Below are 21,655 nucleotides of genomic sequence, written 5' to 3' on the forward strand. Positions count from 1 at the left end.
ATTTTTTCTCTTTTTCCAGGAATATTTTTCGTTCAGAAACAGTACATTTGCTTTTAGGAATTATTCTCGAGAGATTCAAAATGAATTACTTCTTCTTAACGTCTAATACTTGCGATGAATATTTCGCTGTGCAAACACAAATCAGGTCAGATGCTTCTAGCTCATAAACAGTCGCTAACGTGGATGCCAGAGAGTTTTGATGCGCGGTTTCCGGTTTCGGTCAATTCTTAATCAGGGGCACCCAACGACTGTTTTCTGTGAAATATCTGTTGGGAAAAGCAAAAATTACCTACAATTTTCCATAGCTTGAGGAAGACTAAAAATTTCTAGATGACCGTTCCATTCATGTACAACTTTCGAAGCTTATCTAATCAATTCCCTACGATTTTCTGAAGTTTAGTATTTCCCATTTCACTCCTCAGGTTAGGCTATTTTTCATAGACAAAGGAAACCTAAAATTTTCGGAATTGAAAATGCGATGCAAAGAGGATTCAGAAAAACTATCACTTTCGTAAAACTTAAAATTACGCTAAAATTTTCGGGAAAATAATTCTGAAGCCCTTGTAATTTCGAAAAGACTCAAGTTACCCTAGGATCACCGAACAGATGTAAATTTTTTAGCACCACTTAGAATACATTCCTAGAGATCTAAAAGTACTCTGGATAGCCTGAAAAGTGTTTTCAAAGCATTTACGAGGAAACCGTCGTTGGGTACCCCTGCTTAATAGTGAGTTGTTTGCCCACATTTGTCTAGCGTCCTCACAAAATTCAAATGTTTGGCGGCCAAACATTCATGTTTGAACCCACTTTGAACCTATTTTCTCTTTACGTGTCCACGGTTGGATCCAAACGACGGTATCACAGCTCGCGGGTGTGCGTGGATGTTGCGGAAGAGACAGTTGTCGTTTTTTGCAATAGGGTGTTGGTTGTTTATATATTGATGTAGCAAAGACCTCAATAAGCAGTTTTCGCAGAGTCGGAACTGCTTTCTCCGGCGAACTCCCAAAAGCCAGGACCGTTTTGCTTTTCGTCAGCTACTCTGGCCAGATTATTCCACGTATAAATCTTTTGACTCGTCGACGAAAGTAATACCAAGTCTGCACGTCATATCGCTTGCTGTGCGTGATCGGCAGTGAAATGAATCACCCACCAAGTTTAAAAGTATACATGATGCCACTCTAACCGACCAATAAGGTGGCGTCCTTAAAATAACCATGCAGTATGACACAGAACCAAGAATAGATTGAAAATAATTTTCATGGGAAGAGGGTCATGTATGGGGGATTCGCTGTCTTAGATCATTCTCTCTTGGTGTTACGTCTCTCCTGTGTGGTCCACAGGCCGATTTATGACCGTTTTATGGGCTTTTTACAGTTTTATGTAAACGGTTTTCTCTCTATATAAAGGTTTACCAAGATTGGGCACTCCAGCAAAGTGGCCCGACAGATCCACCGAAAAAAAGGGCCGTAAATTCACTCCAACTGTTCCAATCGCCTCCAAATTCTGCCTAGGTAACACACGATAGTTCTCCTTTCCATTCGTTATCTTGCTTCAAGACACCTTTGCAGCGAGAGCGAATCAAAGGTCGCAAATCTGTGCAACCTTTCCCGTCTGAAGCCATCAACAGAACCTTGCCTTGAATTCCACGTTACCATTGAAAGATAGCGACACCGCCTGAGACTCAAATTACTCACACTCAGGGTGGGAGACGGTCTCTTGCTCCCATTGACATCAATACCCGAGAAAGAAAACAATGGGAGGAAGAGACTGTCTCCCACCCCGAGTGTGAGTTATTTGAGTCTCAGGCTGTGTCGCTATCTCTCTATCCATGAGCTATCCCACTTAAAATCACTGTATTTTGTGTTACTTGTACTCTTCCTAATTTATTTTTTTAGTCGACTTTTTGACTTTTCCTTTTTTTTACGGCTGTTCTTTAATACTGAACAGCTTGCTGGTGGGTAGTGTGAAATATCATACGTCTCCACCACCAAACCCATGGTGGGCTTGGGGCAGAGAGACTCTGCTCTGAGGAGACCAGTATAAAGATTGTAAAGGCTTCTATGTCCATTAGTGATGGTTTTGATTACAAAGGAGAGACTAAGTCATCTGACACTGAGCTATTGTTCATTGTTCCTGTGCTTACTCAATCAACAGTAGTCGCACTCAACTAACGTAACATATGACATAACATTGCATAATGTGACATTATTTTTAATAAGTACAAATAACTATTATTATTAAACTTTTTAATAAGGTGTATTATTTCCTTAGTGTTAAGATCCATTGTCCCTGTATTATTAAAACCTGAGTTGCACATGGAGGTGGGGTGCCTAAGAACCTGGGGGCTGGAGCTGCCGACTCCTAACCCAAGTAGCAAGAACACCCCAAAAGCCTGCCTTACCCGCAACCCAGCCACGAGCCGCGCCCACCACACCCAGCCCCAACCCAAGCACTCGTCACATTGAACAGAGGGTTTAGTGGAGAAATAAGGACAGTAATAATAGTAATAATAATAATAATAATAATAATAATAATAATAATAATAATAATAATAAGGGGTGAGGAGGGAGGGGAAAAAACACTAAAACTGTTATTCTTCTTTGTTTTCAGTGCATGCATATTAATTTTATTATCCTTTATTTTTTTCTCTCTCTGTTTTTTATCACATTATGGGCAAATGCTAATAAAACAAAATATAATATAATAATGTCTTTGGTTAAATTTAGGCTTCTTGTCATGTCACAGATCTATCAAAATTACTTCTCTACTGCCTTAAATATTGGGAGTTACCTTTTTTGCTTAAAAATGTCTCAAAGTCATAATTTCACTTAACAGTGACATACCTTATCACCAAAGTTGTCCAAACTGTTGGAAAAAAAAGGGTTGACTTGGTAATGGCCTTAAGAACCATGTTAGGGGAATGAGGTGGCATTCGGACCCTTTGTTGTCCTGGGGCTGACCCTGCATAATTTGCATAACTTGCAGCTGTAGATAAATTGAGACTCTTGCAGGGTACAGCTTTTGTAATGTCATGTATGGGGTTAGTAATCCAACTTGTGGGAAACTGGGGAAATCCATCAGAGTTCAGAGCAGAGAATGTTTTTATTTATTTACTGAGTGTTCAAAACTGTGTTGGCACCAAATGACTGCCTGTAGAGCTACTACATGTACGCACTTAGTTTAGGTTTTCAAGAAAATAATGTCTAATAGTTAGAAAGTAGCCTGGGCAAATGGGTGACATTTCGCTGATGCCATCACTGGTTTCATCGCAAAATGATGTCTGTGAAATGAGTGCAGAAATTCTGTACTGATGACATGTCAATACCCAGATCTGGTAGTGCTTTTGATTGGTTGAAGCAAACTTTCAGCCAATCAGACCTTAGCTACCCAGATCTGGGTAATGAAAGGTCACCAGTATGGAATTTTTGTCCTCAGTTCCCAGATGTCATTTTGCAGGGAAACCAGTCGTGGCCTCGTGAAATGTTGGCTGATTTCTCAGGCTGTTATAAGAAAGGGTCGAAATGATTACATGAATGTATTTTTAACAGTTTCTATTACCTACCTCGGTAACACGGTCACCTCGTTATTATGGCCACTTTTTTCTGCGGGCTATACATTTCCTTATATAAAAAAAACCTTTAATGTGGTCACCTGTTAATATGGCCAATGGTACATTTTGAAATCCCAAACAATGGAATCTCTTATAATTTCACCCCGTCAAAATGGCCACTTGTTTGAAATTTAAAAAAGTTTAATATTTTAAATTGCCTGTGACATGTCAATTTTATTGACCTAGTACTCTGAGACTACAGTACACATAAAGTGCACTTGCTGCAATTTTTTAGCAGTGTTTTATGTACTGAAGGAAAATTTTAAGTAGTTTTTTCAGTTACTGTATGTTATATCTACATTCTGTTTGTTTATTAATGAAAACAGTTGTTCAAGAAATGCGAATGCGATGTATGGTGTATTTGTCATAAGGGCCCTCAAGTCATGAAATTTGAGCCTGCCCCGATAATATGACCACCCCGTTAATACAGCCAAATTTTTTTGACCCATTTGTGACTGTATTAACAAAGTTCCACTGTACAGCCTTGCTAATGTTAGATGCTTAGCCCCGCATAACGTACCACTCTTATGGCTTATAACATTTTTTTAACATTTTAATACCGAGTATTGCAAAGATTTACTTTAAAAGTAGAAGTAAAAAAAAGCTTTAAAAATTATTATTATTTTACAATTTTTTTGGTATGAATTCACAGAAAGTCCATCTCAGTGCAAGTGATGCGATCTGGACTTTATATTATTGTTGATGTAAAAATAATCTGGAGAATCAGAATTGGAATGTACCCAGTGCTTTGTTAAGTTAAAGTTTCTTTTCTTTCCTTTTTTTAACTTAACTCTGATTATGAAAGACCATGAACATAAAGATGATTAACATTAAAATTACCTTCACAACTGCCATATCTATTTAATGTTGTACATTAGTTATAGTTCCTCATCCTACCATCCTACGCACTATCGGTTTGATTCCTTTCAGAATCTCTCTTTTTATAAATTCCATGCTTCGCTGATGTAACTTCCCTTGTGTAATTCGTGATGCCTTTGTATGACCAAGCCAACTTAAAAGTCATTACTTGTGTCCAGAGATAAAAAAATAACTCTTTTTTATGGCGATGATGATGATTTCATTTATTTCATGATCGGTCATTTTATTTGTTTAGTTTGGCCTGTAGTACAAGCCAGACACAATTTTAACTCTTCTCAGTGTATTTGTGAGGGTAACTACTATTTCCTGAATCTTGTTTTGTTTGTTTGTTGTTTTTTGTAATGTAGGTACAAGTCTTGTGGGTGTATTATAGTATGTGAAAGTATTGTAAATAAATGAGGGGAAAAACCTGGATTTTAAGCACCATATATTGGGCACAGGTCTTATTATTCCATCTGACGTATTCCATATGACGTCATGTAGACGCTTGCGTTTAGGCGAGGTTAAGGTTAGGGGACACTTTGTGATGTCTATCATAAAGGGGCATGAACCTCATTAACTCGCAATCCTGGACAAAGAAAGTCAAACCACAGCAGGAAGTCATACAGAGTCGCCATTTGAACACTAACTAGTGATAAATTTATTGAATCATTTGCTATGTTTTGTTTTCTTTTAGGTTTTTAGCCATTCTTATCATGCTTAGAAATGGAGTCTTTTCCGGGAAGATCCCGCAAAGTGCAAGTCACCATTTTGGCCTCGGAATGGGGATCGAGCAAAGGAGGGCTGTCCACCATAAACAGACAATTAGCCATTCAGTTAGCCAAATGTCATGAAGCGGAAATCACTTTCTTCCTTCCAAAATGTAGTGAAGAGGACAAAAAATTAGCACTGCAACACAAGGTAACGATTATCGAGGCAACTCGCCGGCCTGGCTTAGAAGAAGTGGACTGGCTTCTCTTTCCACCAGAAAATTTACAAATAGATGTAATCGTTGGTCATGGGGTTAAACTTGGCAAACAAGCTCAAATCATTAAAGAATCTAAAAAGTGTAAGTGGGTCCAAGTCGTGCACACAGACCCAGAGGAGCTGGGAATGTTTAAGAACTATTCCAACCCAATTTCCAAGGGTCAAGAGAAACATAAAACAGAGGTAGAGTTGTGTGAAATGGCAGACCTCGTTGTAGGAGTTGGACCCAAGTTGAGTGAGGCCTTCCGCTCGTATCTTCGAGGGTGCCAGAAGGATGAAAGTGTAGTGGTCTTGACTCCTGGAGTATTTAAAGAATTTTCCAGCTTGAAACAGGCTGCGGAAGAAAGAAAACAACGCAGTGTCTTGGTGTTTGGTCGTGGGGACGCAGAGGATTTCGAACTGAAGGGATTTGACATCGCTGGAAAAGCGGTTGCTGCATTAAAAGATACTCGTCTTGTGTTTGTTGGCGCTCCAGATGGAAAGCACGAAGAAATAGCGAAGCGGTTAACCGGATGTGGTGTTCCTGCAAGTCGCTTGAAAGTAAGAGGATTTATTGAGGACCGAAAGAGTTTAAAGCGCTTGTTTCAGGAAGTGGATCTTGTAGTCATGCCTTCACGAACGGAGGGCTTTGGGTTGGCAGGACTTGAGGCCCTGTCAGCTGGTCTCCCTGTGCTTGTCAGCCGCAACTCGGGGTTTGGAGAAGCACTGTGCATTGTACCATTTGGTTCATCTTTTGTAGTAAATTCAGAGGACCCCACTGATTGGACTGCAGCCATCTCGAAAATATGGGACAAGGACAGAAAAAGTCGACTTGAGGAAGTGGAAACTTTGCGCGATTCGTACGACAAGAAATACAACTGGGCCAAACAGATAAAAGATCTTCTTCACAAGATGATCAGCTGGACTAACGGTATGAATGTCAATTGCATTTTTTTTATTGTACTTTAATTTAAGCACTATGACAACGCCTACTGATAATGGCGGCCATTTTTAATCCTTTAACCCCTCCTTTAAATCAACAATTTTTCATGTTTAGGTCGGGCTGTCCACTCTGAAAAATTTATTTGGATTACTTTAAACGCTGTCTAGAATGAAAAGAAACAAAGTTTGTTTTTTGTAAATGGTATTATATGCACCCAAAGTTTCCGGCTACTCACAATCCAGAAAACAAGAAACCTGAGCGTTTTTACTCTTTCATACATTCCTAAAAGACAACGATCTTGTCCTTTTTTCTGCAGTTGGTTTTTCAAATGTCCCGAGCGTCCCCGAAACAATAGGTGGAACAGTTGTATCTTCTCAGCTGGCTTCTCAGGCTACACGAGGCACGACAGAGAAACATGAAGGTAACCCTTAAATCTAAAGCGTGATCGGAATAAACAGCGTCGGCGATTCCTCTTCCGATTCTGTTTTTGATGGTCGGTTACTGTTCAATACCGGAGTCACCTTTTAAAGCCTTTAAGAGCTATCCCGCCATAGAACTCATTTCTAGTCTTTTGAGAAGAGGATCTAGAGCAGAAAACTTGGTAGCGTTCACAGCGGTAATAACTTAATTTCGCAGTGATTAAAGTCATGGTCGGTTACGCGATTATTTCTTCCCCTCGGTAAGGAATGCATGACAGAACAACTAAGCACATATGATAAACAATTTTAAACCTCTAAAGTTAATTGTCTCAGTTCGTTCCTGTAGTACGTTTCAGAAACGTCTATGGATATGACACTGATTGCCTTTTGTATCTTATTTGTTTGTAAGATGAGTGTAGGGTTGAAAGGAAGAAGAGAAACAATGAGAAGGACATCACGAAGAACCTTCAAACTGGAGCAAAGGCCAGAAAGACCATGGGCGATATCGTGGCTTCCGGATCTACAAGTAAGAGCTCATGATAAAGCTCAACTTCGCTGCTTTCCAGCAACAGTCTTCTCTTTTCCTTTCTCTTACTTTGCGCCAGGTGTTGGAAAGAGGACACAGCCCGAAAATAATAGACCTTATCGGTTCTGTTGTTTTGTTACTTCGTTGAAATCCCACGACTGTCTTCTACAAAACAGTCCCTTTCCAAATTGATCATATTTACCGTCGTTCTAAAAATGTCGACAAAGAAGGCATTCTCTTGGGAGCAACGCTTGGTTTGTGATGAGAATGGGGTTTTAAGCGAATAATGTCTATACAGTGTACTTAGATTTTAACACACGTACTGTATCTTAAAGGATTTTACTTTAGTAGATCTAGGAAACAAATAATGATTTTGTTTGATTTTTCTTTTAGGTCTTGATTCAAGTCAGTATACCTCCACCAAGGGGAGATCAAATTATTCCCGGTTATGTCGTCTTCTAATCAGCTTGGGTTCAAAAGCCCTCAGAGAAACGTTTGACAGAATAATTCCACCACAAAGTCTTCAACGCATTCTGAAACGGAACCCAGCACACTCTAAACTTCAGTCACGTCGAAAGGAAGGGATACTAAACTCAGTCCAGTGGAGTAAACTGTATCCTACCACACCCTCCGAAGTTTCATCGGCAGGCTTCGACATCCACCTGCTTATGGTTCTTCTAAGGACAATCTGTGATCTGAGTCCTCCACCCGCTGGTTGGGATGCTCCTCCTCTTCCCGAAGACCTAAGCCCTGAGTCTGACATTGCGCGTCTAAAATATTTCTTCAACACCGTGTCTAGTCATACTGGAGAAGGTTTTGTTAGTGATGCTGTCTTCAGTAGCTACTGGCTGCAGATCCATGACACTCTGGTACGATTGGGAGGAGCTAATTATGAAGATGTCATTGAGCAAATGAGCTGTCAGGAAATGGACCTCCTAAATGAAGAGCATTTCAGAGAACTTCTCAAACAGTGGAAGAAGGTGGAAGACAATATCAAAGACAAACTGAATGAACTGGAAAGTGCAGAGGCTTTAAAGATGGCAGGTGAGCTTTTGTGGTAAAAATATGTCTGCTGTATTAACATGGCTAGAGTTTTTAAATATTATAATGGTATAAGAAAAATTTTTATATGGTCAGTTTGGCAACGAACGGTAATTTTTGTTATGTACTTTGCTATGTATAACTAGGTCCTGCCTGATGAGGTAAAATTGTCATTGAACGTTTTTAATTTATCTTAAGATTAGGCAAAACGTAAGTTTTGCGAAGACACCAGATGCTAAGTCAGAATCACGCTAAGTCTTGAGTAAACAGTCTTCCAACGTACTTTGACAACCTTGTTGTGGGATTGCTATGAAATTGCAGTAGTGGGGAAGGCAAAGAATTAACCTTTTTTGCGGGGGAATTTCATTAACTTGCTGAGGAATACATTAACGCCGGTGACATCATACATCTCATTAAGATAGGATGATGTCATAGTTTATTTTTAGCTGCCAAGGAGCAAGTGACGTCAGAATTTCTTAGAGTTGACGTCATCAAAAAATGTTGAGATCATAATCCATAAACAGAAAGTGATTTTTATATAATTAGCTATTTACTATAGTCTTCTGATTGGATATTGTTGGCTATAGTCTTCTGATTGGATATTGTAGAAACTGTTATGTGTTTAGAATAAAAGCGAGCAAATTTTGAACGTGTTATCTTTGCAGATTATAGTAAATGAAAAATCTTTAATCATTAAATTATTTTCACTAAAAATCAGTTATAAACAAAACCAAGACACAGAGGTTAACTGAAAAATCTTTACTTCAAAAGAAGGAAAAAGGAGGTTACTAGGCGAATGCTAAATCGTACTAATTTTTCAGGCAAAACATGAAAACGAGGTCGAAGTGCATCGAAGCGAAAAACTGTCTCTCAAGCAAAAATGTCAATTTTCGTTTACTTGACTCTGTAGAAAGTATTGCACAGGGTATAAAAATTCTATAGAAAACATCAGGTGGTTCTAAAGTAAACCCTTACTCTTTTGGTTCTTAAATAAGCTCCATTCTAGTAACTAATGAAAAAAATTGGAATAAGAGGTGCGATCGCCTAGCAGCACATGTCTTCTTATTTAGCGCTAAAAATCGGATATATAAACAAAACACACACACAAACACATACACAAAGTGGAGCTGAAAACTCTCTATTTCAATTTTGACTCACCATTACAAAAGCGTTTTCTCCGTTCTATCTCGAGGAAACGACTAACTATTGAAGTCTCAGCGTTTGATGAGCTTATGGTCTTGTCAATTCACGCGCCGTTAGTCAGTTAATTATGAGGGTTAACAAGCCCACAGTTGCATACAAATTGGCTCCACAGTAAAAACCCCAAGGGAGAAACTTGACTTATTATTATAAAAACACTTACAATTGATAACTTAAGAAGGATCAATTAATTAACACGCGACAAATAAATTGACAAGACACGAGATGCAGTTTTAAAAACTTTATTGAACAGCAGTGACAAAAAGAGTCAAATACACAGCGATTTGAATGAGATGGAAATTAATCCTCTTCTTCGCCCATGGAGTACTTGTAAGGTCTAACTCGAAATTTCTTATGCCATAAGCATTATGATCATCCAAATAATTTACAAATTGAATACGACGCCTTTTGCGCTTGGGGCCTTGTGATGGGGTTTCTACTGTGGGAGGAGGGGTCAGCAAAGCAGGATTTAAGGGTTTTGGTGGGGTGGAGCTTTCTTTTTCAGGTTTTTGTGAGATAGCCGCTTGTGTTAATTTAGGTGCTACGTTAAAGGGGTTTAGGGGAGTGGAGAATGCTGCCGTTGCTGTCGAAGAATCTTGTGTGCTTGATGTTAAGTCTAGAACAGTCCTGCTTATTTCTTTCGGTCGTGTTCTTGTATTTAATTGTTTAATTTAAAGCCAGGTATCTGTTTTGCAACTGAAAGTATCTCTTAGCTTTTTCATCGTCCCGACGATCGTTTCGAGAAAGCAAGTCATCCATGTTGCCCTGTACTTCTTGCATAGCTGGAAGAAGTGAGACATGCGAAAGATTTAGCTGCTTTAGATAGTTTAAAAGCTCTTGAGGAATATTTTCTTGAAACCCTGCTTGGTTAAAACCTTCTTCACTGGGCAGGACGTTTGTTCGCAGTCGACAATTATGTTGGGTAGTAGTTTTCAGATCAATCAGCAGATAACCAAAAGGTCTTTTTACAGCCTCTTCGTACTGATTTGAAAAGAAATCAGTTTGCGCCGGATAGATTTGCTTGGCAAGAGTCAAGATTTGCAATTTGTCTCGTGGATTCTTGAATAGCACCAAATAATGGCTTTTTAGGCTTATACTGCGGCTACCTTTCCCCTGGTGAAATAGATTTTACACGATATAAATAATGCTTAGATTGCGATGATGAGAACCACGAGTAAAGAGGTTCACAATTCGCTTGTCTTTACTGGCGTCAATCATCTGATCATCAAACACGATCAAATTTCGTTTGTTCACATCAAAATAGGAATCCTGCTCCAAAGCCGTAGGAATTCCCTTGACGAATTCAATGTGTGACAAGGCGACTAGCATTTCTGTATACGCGGGCTGCCATTGTGAATAACACCAAACAACCCTCTCCGGAGGAGGGTAAATTGTCTCTGAAGCTTGTTGTAATAGAGATCGAACCCAGGCCGTTTTTCCGGACCCGGTCATTCCGGCAATCATGGAGGTAAAAGGATGCTCGAATCGAAACCGCTGACATTTCTGTGAAAACGGAAGTGTTTGAAATGGGGTGAGACCAACATTGCAGTGTTTAGACATCACGTGCCTTTGCATGCTATCCTTTCTACTAAATGATTTTTCGCAAACGGAACAGAACCAACTCATTTCAACTCCTCAGGAATGGAATGTAGACTGAGGAGATGGTTGCATGTTGTGCATTGATATAGTTTTGAAGGCCATAAAATTCTATAGTTTTCCTCCACCACCACCACCAGATTTCTATTGTGTTCCTCCACCACCACCGCCGCCACAATTCTACTGTTTTCCTCCACCACCACCACCACCACATTTCCATTGTTTTCCCTCCACCACCACCACATTTTTATTGTTTTCCCACCACCACCGCCGCCACCACATTTCTATTGTTTTCCCTCCACCACCACCACCACCACCGCCACCACATTTCTATTCGTTTCCCTCCACCACCGCCATCACCGACATAACCACATTTTCATTGTTTTCTTTCACCAACACCACCGCCACCACATTTCCATTGTTTTTCTCCACCACCACATTTACTATTTTTTTCATCCACGACAGTCAATAAAAGACTGCAAACTACTATCATAAGTTCAGTTTGTTGCAATGTCTCAAGTTGTCAAGAACAATCGTGGTTTTTCTTCAATTCTTAGCTGTTTGTTCAGCTCATCAGCGACAGTTTCTTTTACGGACAGCCAGTCCACAACAACTACATGCATTAGTCCAAGTCCTGTACAATATACTTAAGGAATACATTTTTATCCCCGAAGTAAATAAGTGTAACGTGTTGCCATATAAGGATGCTCTAGTAAACCTAGCAGAAACAAATGTCCCTTCCAAAACAAAGAAGCGAATCCTTGTACAAGAGGGTGATGGTTCTATTTAAGACCTATTGGTACCTGCTGTTACAAGCCTAGGATTTTTGATGTTATAAAAGAGGAAACAAAACTATAAGTTACTCATTTGAAGCTACGTCTGTCACGGGTACTCATCAAAATGAAGAGGAAGATGGATTTGGTTGAAGAAGAACACGTGAGTGAACATGAAGAAAGCGAAAGTTTTGGTGATGAAAGCGAGGATGAAGAACCAAGAATAAAAGATGTTTTGAGCCATCTTTCCCGAGCAGTGTCGGAAAAGCGTGCCTCTAATTTGCTGCACAGTATGGCCGCTTCCAAAGATATTCTTTTCTGGACTCCCAGCGGAGAATTACTTTGAAATAAACGCACTATTCCCTTGACAAACATCGCCGAGCTAGTTGAGTATGTGTTACTCCCTCATAACAATGAGGGTACCAAGCCTCATGCGCTGAATACGTTTCTAGATGGACTTGCAGAGTTAAGAATCGATAAAGGTTTAATCAAGAACAAAAAGTTGTTAAGTGATTTAATAGAAAAAGAAAAAGGCCGCCGAAATGTAGAAAATCCTTCCGATAACGAGAGTAATAATGAGGACAGTTCATCGGATATTGAAAATCAGGAGGAGGTGGAGGAAGTGGCTTCTGAGAATTGCTTTGAAGCTGAAGGCACCCAAGAGAGCGACAACGACACTGAAAACGACAGCCAGGAAACAGAAAGTAGTAGCCCTGAAACGTCCACCACCTTTCACTCTAAAAGTCCCTGTAAACATTGCGAAAACTCTGATGTGTACTCGACATTGATCATGAAATGTCCTAAATGCGTTTGGCACGATAACTACAAGATTTGTCGTATACGCGATCACCTGATCCCCGAGGAGAGAAACTACATCAAAGAGGGCTTTCTTCGGTGTCACGATTGTGGAGCAGTTACACACAAAAACGCGAAGACGTTGGAAACCAATTTTTATTTCCCTTCTAAAGATGAGAACGAAGACGAGAATTATTTTCCATCCCTTTCAAATAGGGTTTTCCGATTTAGCGGAAGTTCTGCGGAAGTGTAACTAGCCAGTTTCAAATGAGTTCAATTTCTAGCCTTTCTATGAGTGAAATTCGTCGACTACTGTAAGTAAACTGCTGGGTTGTTTGTAACTTCACTTTACGAGACCAACTGCAGCGCTCAACTTTATATTATTCTTGCAAAGTTACATATCATTCGATTCACCAAGAAAATCAGAATTCAAGGAAGTAATTTCCATGGCCAACTCTTAAGAGTCTCAGGCTGGAGAAGACGAGAAAACAAGGGAATATTCCTCTTAAGCCCCCAACAAATCACGGCACGTAAATAGTGCAAGCAAAAATCACAATACACCGTGAAATTCGGGCTTTGCACTCTCAGAAACAAAGGTGCTGAAGCATGGAAGGCGATGATGTTTCTAATGCTGGGTTTTTATACGGAGCGTGGGAAGAAGGTTTTCACCCTATTCTTTCTACCATCAAAGCTAAGCAGGCACTCAGCCTAATTTGTTAGAACCTTCATTTTGAACTAGCTTAAAATGTGTGTTTTGCCAAAAAATATGCATGTAACATATGTGCTGCTTTGTTATTCTTTTGTTATTCAATAAGTTGTCATATATGAGGCTTTTTTCTGCAATCCCGCACCTTTGTGGGAACTCATGGAATTTCGCGCCAGTGTCAAAAAATATTTGCATTCGCTTAGTTAGTTGGATTGCACCAATAACTATTATTGCACATTCTGCCGTTTGTATAAATTTATTGAGCTTTTGCCATAGTTTTCAACCCTCACCCTAACCCACAAAATGCACAGAGTCGAAATAGATATCCACAAGTAGACAAAATTGCGAGATGCGATGCCTGGAGACTTCTCAGCGTCTCTCTCAATTTTTAGGAGAGGAGATATACAATCTTGTTCCTTTTCTGTTTATAAATTATCGTATTTATATGGCACTCGATGAGACAATGAAAACGATTCTTATTTACGTTTGACGTAGCAAATGTAGAAATAACCTGCGATAAGGCCTCCCAAAGAACATGGGAAAATCTAAGGACCGCCTGATCGCAGGTTAATGAAGAAATATTAGATATCGTCCCAGGATATCATCCAGCAAACAAAAGCAGAATTGTTTACTTTTTCCCTTGTTAGCGTATATGCTTTATCTTTTATAAACAACTTTTAAAAACCGTTAGCACCGAGTGTGAATTTATTTGCAGCATACGAGTATCGGCCGAATGCGACTGCTAGACACAAATACTCCAATTGAATCCTCTTGTTTTAGAAAAAATTTACCAAGCATGTTTGTGCTCATTTATCCTTTTACGAGCCAGATATTTTGCATAAACAATGATATCATGCAAAGATTTACTTATAGCGAAAAAAATCGAGATGACCGTTTAAAGTATAATGGAATCAATTTCACATCTCGGAAAAATGGCTCGAACTTCCGCTCAATTGGAAAACCCTAATCGCTGTGTATTTGACTCTTTTTGTCACTGGTTTTCAATAAAGTTTTTAAAACTGTATCTCGTGTCTTGTCAACTTATTCGTCGCGTGTTTTAATTGATCCTTGTTAAATCAGTAATTGTTTGTGTTTTTATAATAATACGTCAAGTTTCTCCCTTGGGGTTTTTACTGTGGAGCCAATTTGTATGCAGCCGTGGGCTTGTTAACCCGCATAATTAACTGACTAAGGGTGCGCAAATTGACAAGACTATAAGCTCATCAAGCACTGAGATTCAATAGTTAGTCGTTTCCCCGAGTTAGAACGGAGAAAACGCTTTTGTAATGGTGAGTCAAAATTGAAATAGAGAGTTTTCAGCTCCACTTTTGTGTATGTGTTTGTGTGTGAGTTTTCTTTATACATCCTATTTTTAGCGCTAAATAAGACGACATGCACCTCTTATTCCAATTTTTTTTTCATTAGTTACTAGAATGGAGTTTATTTCAGAACCAAAAGAGTTAGGGTTTACTTTAGAACCACCTGTTGTTTTCTATAGAATTTTTATACCCTGTCCAATACTTTCTACAGAGTCAAGTAAACAAAGATTGACATTTTTGCTTGATAGGCATTTTTTCGCTTCGCTGCGCTTCGACCTCGTTTTCATGTTTTGGCCAAAAAATTAGTACGATTTCGCATTCGCTAAACCTCCTTTTTCCTTCTTTTGAAGTAAAGATTTTTCAGTTAAACTCTGTGTCTTGTCTTTTTAGTGAAAATAATTTAATGATTAAAGATTTTTCATTTAGTAAAATCTGCAAAGATAACGCTTTTATTTTGACCACAACAGTTTCAACAATATCCGATCAGAAGACTTTGGAAAAAAGCTAATTATATTAAAATCACTTTTCTGTTTATAGATTATGATCTCTACATTTTTTGATGACGTCAACTTTAGGAAATTCTGACGCCAGTTGCCCCTTGCCAGCTAAAAATAAACTATGACATCATCGTATCTTAATGAGATGTATGACGTCACCGGCGTTAATGTGTTCCCCCGCAAGTTAATAAACTTCCCCCGCAAAAAAGGGTTAATTCTGTGCCTTCCCCACTACTAATTGTCATCTTCAGATTAAGTGGAGGCGTTTTTCTCCACATACAGTTATGGTCTGTTCCTTAAAGTTGAGCCCTTCTCCTACGGGAGCAATTGTGGATAGGTTGAACTTGCTGCAATATTGATCACGATTGATTTTTTTCCAAGGCCTTGAAATAAGCAATGTGTAGGCGCTAGTAACGTGCACTAAAAATTGTTTTGCTTGGAAAGAACCCATTTTGGCAGGTTAAATGTAAACAATAGCTTAAGAAAATAATGATACTTACGAACGGAGAGAAATGTTAAAAAGGTACTGGCCAAGACTAGTAGAATAGTACAGACGAACTAACGGAGAGATGAAAGTCTAGAGGAAAAGACTTCTGTCGAACTAGCGGACTCGCATCCGAAGACGCAGTGAGAACTTGAAGCTACGTCAGTAAGAAAACAAGACCAATAACTAACCGTACCGAAAATCTCGCATAAGACAACAGGAGTAGTTGGGAGATTTAGAGTCACGTTGTAGACAAGCGGCAAGCGTGAGATTTTTAGTTGTAGATTAACCTAAACCGTCTTTTTCTTAATATAATAAACAGTCAGTGACAAGTAAAGGGAACACTTGATGACGTGATTCTAAACCATGACGTAGACACAATCGACTACAACAGCAGGAATGATGTGACGTACAGCGAAGCGATAAGAAGGCTAGACTACAACCACGTGAACGCAGTGACGTAACAAGAAGCGGTAACGAGACATGACTAACAGATATTGACATACGGGAATAAGGTTAATACCATGGGATCGAAATTATGTACGGGAAATGGGTTTGACCTGGAAATGATTACGCACAAACAAAACTAACACAACAAGCAAAGAAGAAGTTTGATTTAACGAACGGACTCAAATGCGAGCTGCACGCGCACTACATTCCCAGCTGAAAAAAGATTACTAAAAAGTAATATTTTCATACCTGTTGAAAATGGCAAGTGGGTTGTCGGTTGGACAATCGAAGGATGCCTTTTTCTTTTTAGGGTTTTCTTTGGTGGCATAATAGACTGTTAACTTCAACTTCAACTTCAACTTCAACTTTATTTCATAAGACTATTGGTTACAATAGACTGGCCCGCAAAATAGCAATTGCTAATCTAGGCGGACCAGTTAAAAGAAAAATAAATTGAAAGGAAAAGGAAGGAAAACCACAATTTTAAGTTACAATGAATAATATTCTATCACAGTTTTATTTAACAGTCTTCTATGTTTTCGTAAGATCGTCAGGATCGAGCGCTTTTCGGTACGGGCGGCCTTTTTGGTTACGCTTTGCCGAATTCGGGACACTGAAACCCACACAGTAATTTTTAGGGAGTTGTTATAACTCCAAAAATGGAGTCAAACTTTTAGGTACAGGATAACTCCTAATTTAACTCTAAATTTGGGGTCATTTTTACTCCTGAAAAAGAATTCTTTTTACTCCCAGTCTGGAGTTAAAATAACTCCGAAAATGGGGTTATTTTCACTCCTTACATGGGTTGTCTTTACTCTTTTTGGAGTTACTTTAACTCTGAAAATGGAGTAAAAATTTTAGGTACAGGATAACTGTTTTGGGGGGGTTATTTCAACTCCTCAATATCTGGGGTTGTTTTTACTCCTGAAAAAGAGTTCTTTAAACTCCTTTTGGAGTTAAAATAACTCCCCAAAAATAACTCCACTGTAAGGAGTTAAATTAACCCACTAGAGGAGTTATTATAACTCCCTGAAAACTACTGTGTGCAGATGGCCACCCATAACGCAAAGCGCTCGATCTCGACGATCTTAGGGAAAGTAGGGGATTTTTGAACAGTCTAGCGGGAAAACAAGCTCATGTTATGATCTTTTTAACTTCTGGCCAAAAAAACAGATAACAAACAGTTACGGAAACCTTTTTTCAAGGTGGGAGAGACGCGGGATGGAATTTGTAGTAATGTTGATTTTAAGTGCGCTTTTTCAGTTTTTCTAGATGTCAGTACGAATTCTGTCCAACTGTCAGGTGTTACACAATTTCCACTATAAACAGTAATTATGGGACACCATGACCGACCATTCATTGCAGTAGTTGTTGAGCTGACAATGGGCACGGTTGAGCTGCCTTTCTTTCAAGCCTTGGTTTCCGCACAATGTAAATCTTAAAACGTGCATTTCTTTTCATAATTATTTGCATCATTGAAACCTAAATACACATTAAACGTAATTTACACAAGCCAAACAAAATGCAGGTTATGATACTTTGCATTTTTTTTTTAGATTTTTCATTTCCAACCGAAATTGTGGAAAAGATTCGTCAACTGTACGAAACACGTGAACAACGCCTCCTGCCCGCTCCTTGGTGTGAAGATTTCAGTTTTCATCTGAATGAAATTTTTACCAGGTTGAAGATCGTGAGCAAAGAAAAAACCCGAGGAGTACTTACTGACGATATAACCGATATGACTGCAATCTTTAAGCCGCACGTAGAATGTCAAAGACCGCGAACAGTCTTGATTGAAGGAGACCCTGGCATGGGTAAAAGCACGTACTGTCAGAAGCTAGCGTATGATTGGGCAACTAAGCAGAAGGAGTTGGACCCCTCTTTTCCAGACATTGACGTGCTATTACTTCTCAAATGTCATGATGTGAAATCAAGCATCTGGGAAGCTATTGATGATCAAATCCTTCCTGCGGAAATTGACGATCAAGCTAAAGAATGTTTCTTCAAATTTGTTCGTGAAAATCAGTCGAGAGTTTTGTTAGTACTTGATGGATTAGATGAAATGGACTCCACTGAAATGAAAATAATCTATGACTTGGTTGAGGGTAAAGAACTGTCGCGTTGTCACGTTATACTCACATCTCGTCATGGGGTAGGGAGGAAACTTAGGAGGTATTGTGACACTCTGTGGGAGATTGTAGGTTTCACCGAAGAAGATGCAAATAGTTTTATTCGTACGTACTTTAAAAACATCAAAAGGGAGGAGTTACTGGAGAATTTGCTACAAAAGATTCGGTATTCGGATGACTTAAGAAACTTGTCCAAAAATCCCTTGAACGTAACCTTGCTTTGTGTTCTTTGTGAAGATTTAGAGGGCGTTTTTCCAACGAGCAGGACTGAATTGTACACTGAGATTGTCCTATGTGTGTTAAGGCGATATGAAAAAAAGCAAGGATTGTGGAGCAAAAGTGAAGACCTTATGAGCATCTACAGGGACGATCTGGTAAATCTGGGCCGAGTGGCGTTACATTCTCTTCGAAAAGGAGAGCTATATTTTGAAGAACACGAATCTGGAAGTACCTCTATTGCTTTATCAAAGTTTGGATTTCTTTCACTCCAGGCTAGTGGCTGCAAGAGGAAAGCTGTTGTGCGTTACGCATTTCTCCACAAAAGCTTCCAAGAGTTTTTTGCGGGATTTTATCTTGCTTGCCAAATTCTTGACGGAGGTATTGACTGTGTCTCAGTAGTAAACGACGAGAGATTCAAAGACGAACTAAAGCAAGTCTTTTTATTCATGATTGGAATTTTAGTCTCAACGAGTAAAGAGACAGCAGAGTCTGTTATTAAACTTATGGCTGAAAATATTAATTTAAAAGATTCCGAATGTGATGAAGACATTGGGGGTTTATTTCATTTAGCTTTAGGCTGCATTTTAGAGTGCACAAGTTTATCTCGTACCCTAGGGTTACACCTTCACATAAGTAATTTAGTTTTAAGGCAGGGCATCCGTCATGATTCTTTTGCTTCTCCTCTTTCCCAGGCTCTTGCAGTCAACTCCTCCTTAACTAGTTTGAATTTGTTTCGGAACGAAATTGGTGATTCTGGTGCTACTTCCCTTTCCCAGGCTCTTGCAGTCAACTCCTCCTTAACTAGTTTGAATTTGAGTTGGAACAGTATTGGTGATTCTGGTGCTACTTCCCTTTCCCAGGCTCTTGCAGTCAACTCCTCCTTAACTAGTTTGGATTTGAGTTGGAACAGTATTGGTGATTCTGGTGCTACTTCCCTTTCCCAGGCTCTTGCAGTCAACTCCTCCTTAACTAGTTTGGATTTGAATGGGAACAGTATTGGTAATTCTGGTGCTACTTCCCTCTCCCAGGCTCTTGCAGTCAACTCCTCCTTAACTAGTTTGAATTTTAGTACGAACAGGCTTCATGATTCTGGTGCTACTTCCCTTTCCCAGGCTCTTGCGACCAACTCCTCCTTAACTAGTTTGGATTTGCGTCGGAACGGTATTGTTGATTCTGGTGCTTCTTCCCTTTCCCAGGCTCTTGCAGTCAACTCCTCCTTAACTAGTTTGAATTTGAGTGTGAACAGTATTGATGATTCTGGTGCTACTTCCCTTTCCCAGGCTCTTGCAGTCAACTCCTCCTTAACTAGTTTGAATTTGTATCAGAACGGTATTGGTGATTCTGGTGCTACTTCCCTTTCCCAGCATCTTGCAGTCAACTCCTCCTTAACTAGTTTGAATTTGAGATGCAACAATATTGGTGTTTCTTGTGCTACTTCCCTTTCCCAGGCTCTTGCGACCAACTCCTCCTTAACTAGTTTGAATTTGGGTTCTAACGGTATTGGTGATTCTGGTGCTACTTCCCTTTCCCAGGCTCTTGCAGTCAACTCCTCCTTAACTAGTTTGAATTTGGGTATGAACTGTGTTGGTGATTCTGGTGCTACTTCCCTTTCCCAGGCTCTTGCAGTGAACTCCTCTTTAACTAGTTTGGATTTGAGTTGTAACGTTATTTGTTATTCTGGTGCTATTTCCCTTTCCCAGGCTCTTGCAGTCAACTCCTCCTTAACTAGTTTGAATTTGTTTCGGAACGAAATTGGTGATTCTGGTGCTACTTCCCTTTCCCAGGCTCTTGCAGTCAACTCCTCCTTAACTGGTTTGTATTTGCGTTGGAACAGTATTGGTAATTCTGGTGCTACTTCCCTTTCCCAGGCTCTTGAGACCAACTCCTCCTTAACCTGTTTGGATTTGGCGCAGAACAGTATTGATGATTCTGGTGCTACTTCCCTTTCCCAGGCTCTTGCAGTCAACTCTTCCTTAACTAGTTTGAGTTTGACTTGTAACAGTATTGGTGATTCTGGTGCTACTTCCCTTTCCCAGGCTCTTGCAGTCAACTCCTCCTTAACTTGTTTGGATTTGAGTGGGAACAGTATTGGTGATTCTGGTGCTGCTTCCCTTTCCCAGGCTCTGGCCAACCCCTCCTTAGCTATCGCGTATAGATCATGATTAAGAACTAAACCTTAGTTCTCTTCTTCCTTACTTTCCACTTTCCGAGTATGTAAGTAAGAATATTTGTTCGTTTAGTACTTAGCTATTTTTAGTTTCAAATATTCTCAGTAATTGTATGTCACGAAAGATGCTTACCCTTTACATTAAATTCCAGGAAGGCATGAAAAATGAAGTCCCGTAAAATTCCGAAAATAAGCCCCTCCATGTATACGCCCCTCCAAATATAAGCCCCCAAAGCTCGTAACGCAAAAACCCCTCCGTTAAATCGCCCCTCCAAATATAAACCCCCGGGGGCTTGTACTTGGAAATTTCCCTCACATACAAAGTCAAACAAAGCAAAAACGGTAAATTTCCTTCCAACTATAAGGCTAGCCCAATCGATTTTGAAACGCAAAATTCCCTCCGTACATAAGCCCCTCCGAATATAAGCCCCCCAAAGAGGGCCTTTGAAAAATACAAGCCCCGGAGCTTATTTACCGAATTTTACGGTATTTCATCTGAATGTTCAGTTAGTTGGAAAATGAGAGTGAGAGATTTTTAAAGATCTCTCAAGCCCACATTTTTTTCATTGCAAATTAAAATACAATTTGATCGTGTAGAAATAAGTAGCTTGAGCTTAATATGTCAATGCTTTTGACAGTGCAAAGCAGTCAATAATAAAGTTACCGATATAAAGATACCGCTGCCCTCGAATTTCTGGGTATCTTTTAATCCATTAATTTCGTAAGAAGGATGCAATTTTTTGTATCATTTAAAAATGGACAGTAATGCCCTCATTACGCACTGCAAATTAACACCTCCGAGTACCGGCTTTTTTTTTATTATTTTTGAATCAGCCCGCACCGTTTGCAAGGTCGTCTGTGATTAGTTAATCGTATATTTGTAGCATAATTCGTTATAAATTTTTTTTCTTTATTTTGAGGCGAGTGGACATGGAACGATTTATTCCCTTACTGTGA

At 39.4% G+C, this 21,655-nt stretch overlaps 2 protein-coding genes across 2 annotated transcripts in view; one reads left to right on the plus strand and one right to left on the minus strand.

The window, feature by feature from the left end:
- LOC140928239 (uncharacterized) overlaps nt 1–21,655 on the minus strand; it is a 240,002-nt gene that overhangs the window by 48,505 nt on the left and 169,842 nt on the right. The gene's annotated exons all lie outside the window — the stretch shown is intronic.
- Nucleotides 5,185–21,355, plus strand: LOC140926005 (uncharacterized). The gene is made up of 5 exons (XM_073375819.1): nt 5,185–6,365; nt 6,694–6,798; nt 7,206–7,322; nt 7,716–8,366; nt 17,740–21,355. The coding sequence occupies exons 1-5, from the start codon at nt 5,195–5,197 to the stop codon at nt 20,691–20,693; spliced, it is 4,998 nt and encodes a 1,665-aa protein (XP_073231920.1). The 5' UTR covers nt 5,185–5,194; the 3' UTR covers nt 20,694–21,355.

Source organism: Porites lutea, chromosome 2 (assembly GCF_958299795.1).
Source record: "Porites lutea chromosome 2, jaPorLute2.1, whole genome shotgun sequence".
NCBI lineage: Eukaryota > Metazoa > Cnidaria > Anthozoa > Scleractinia > Poritidae > Porites > Porites lutea.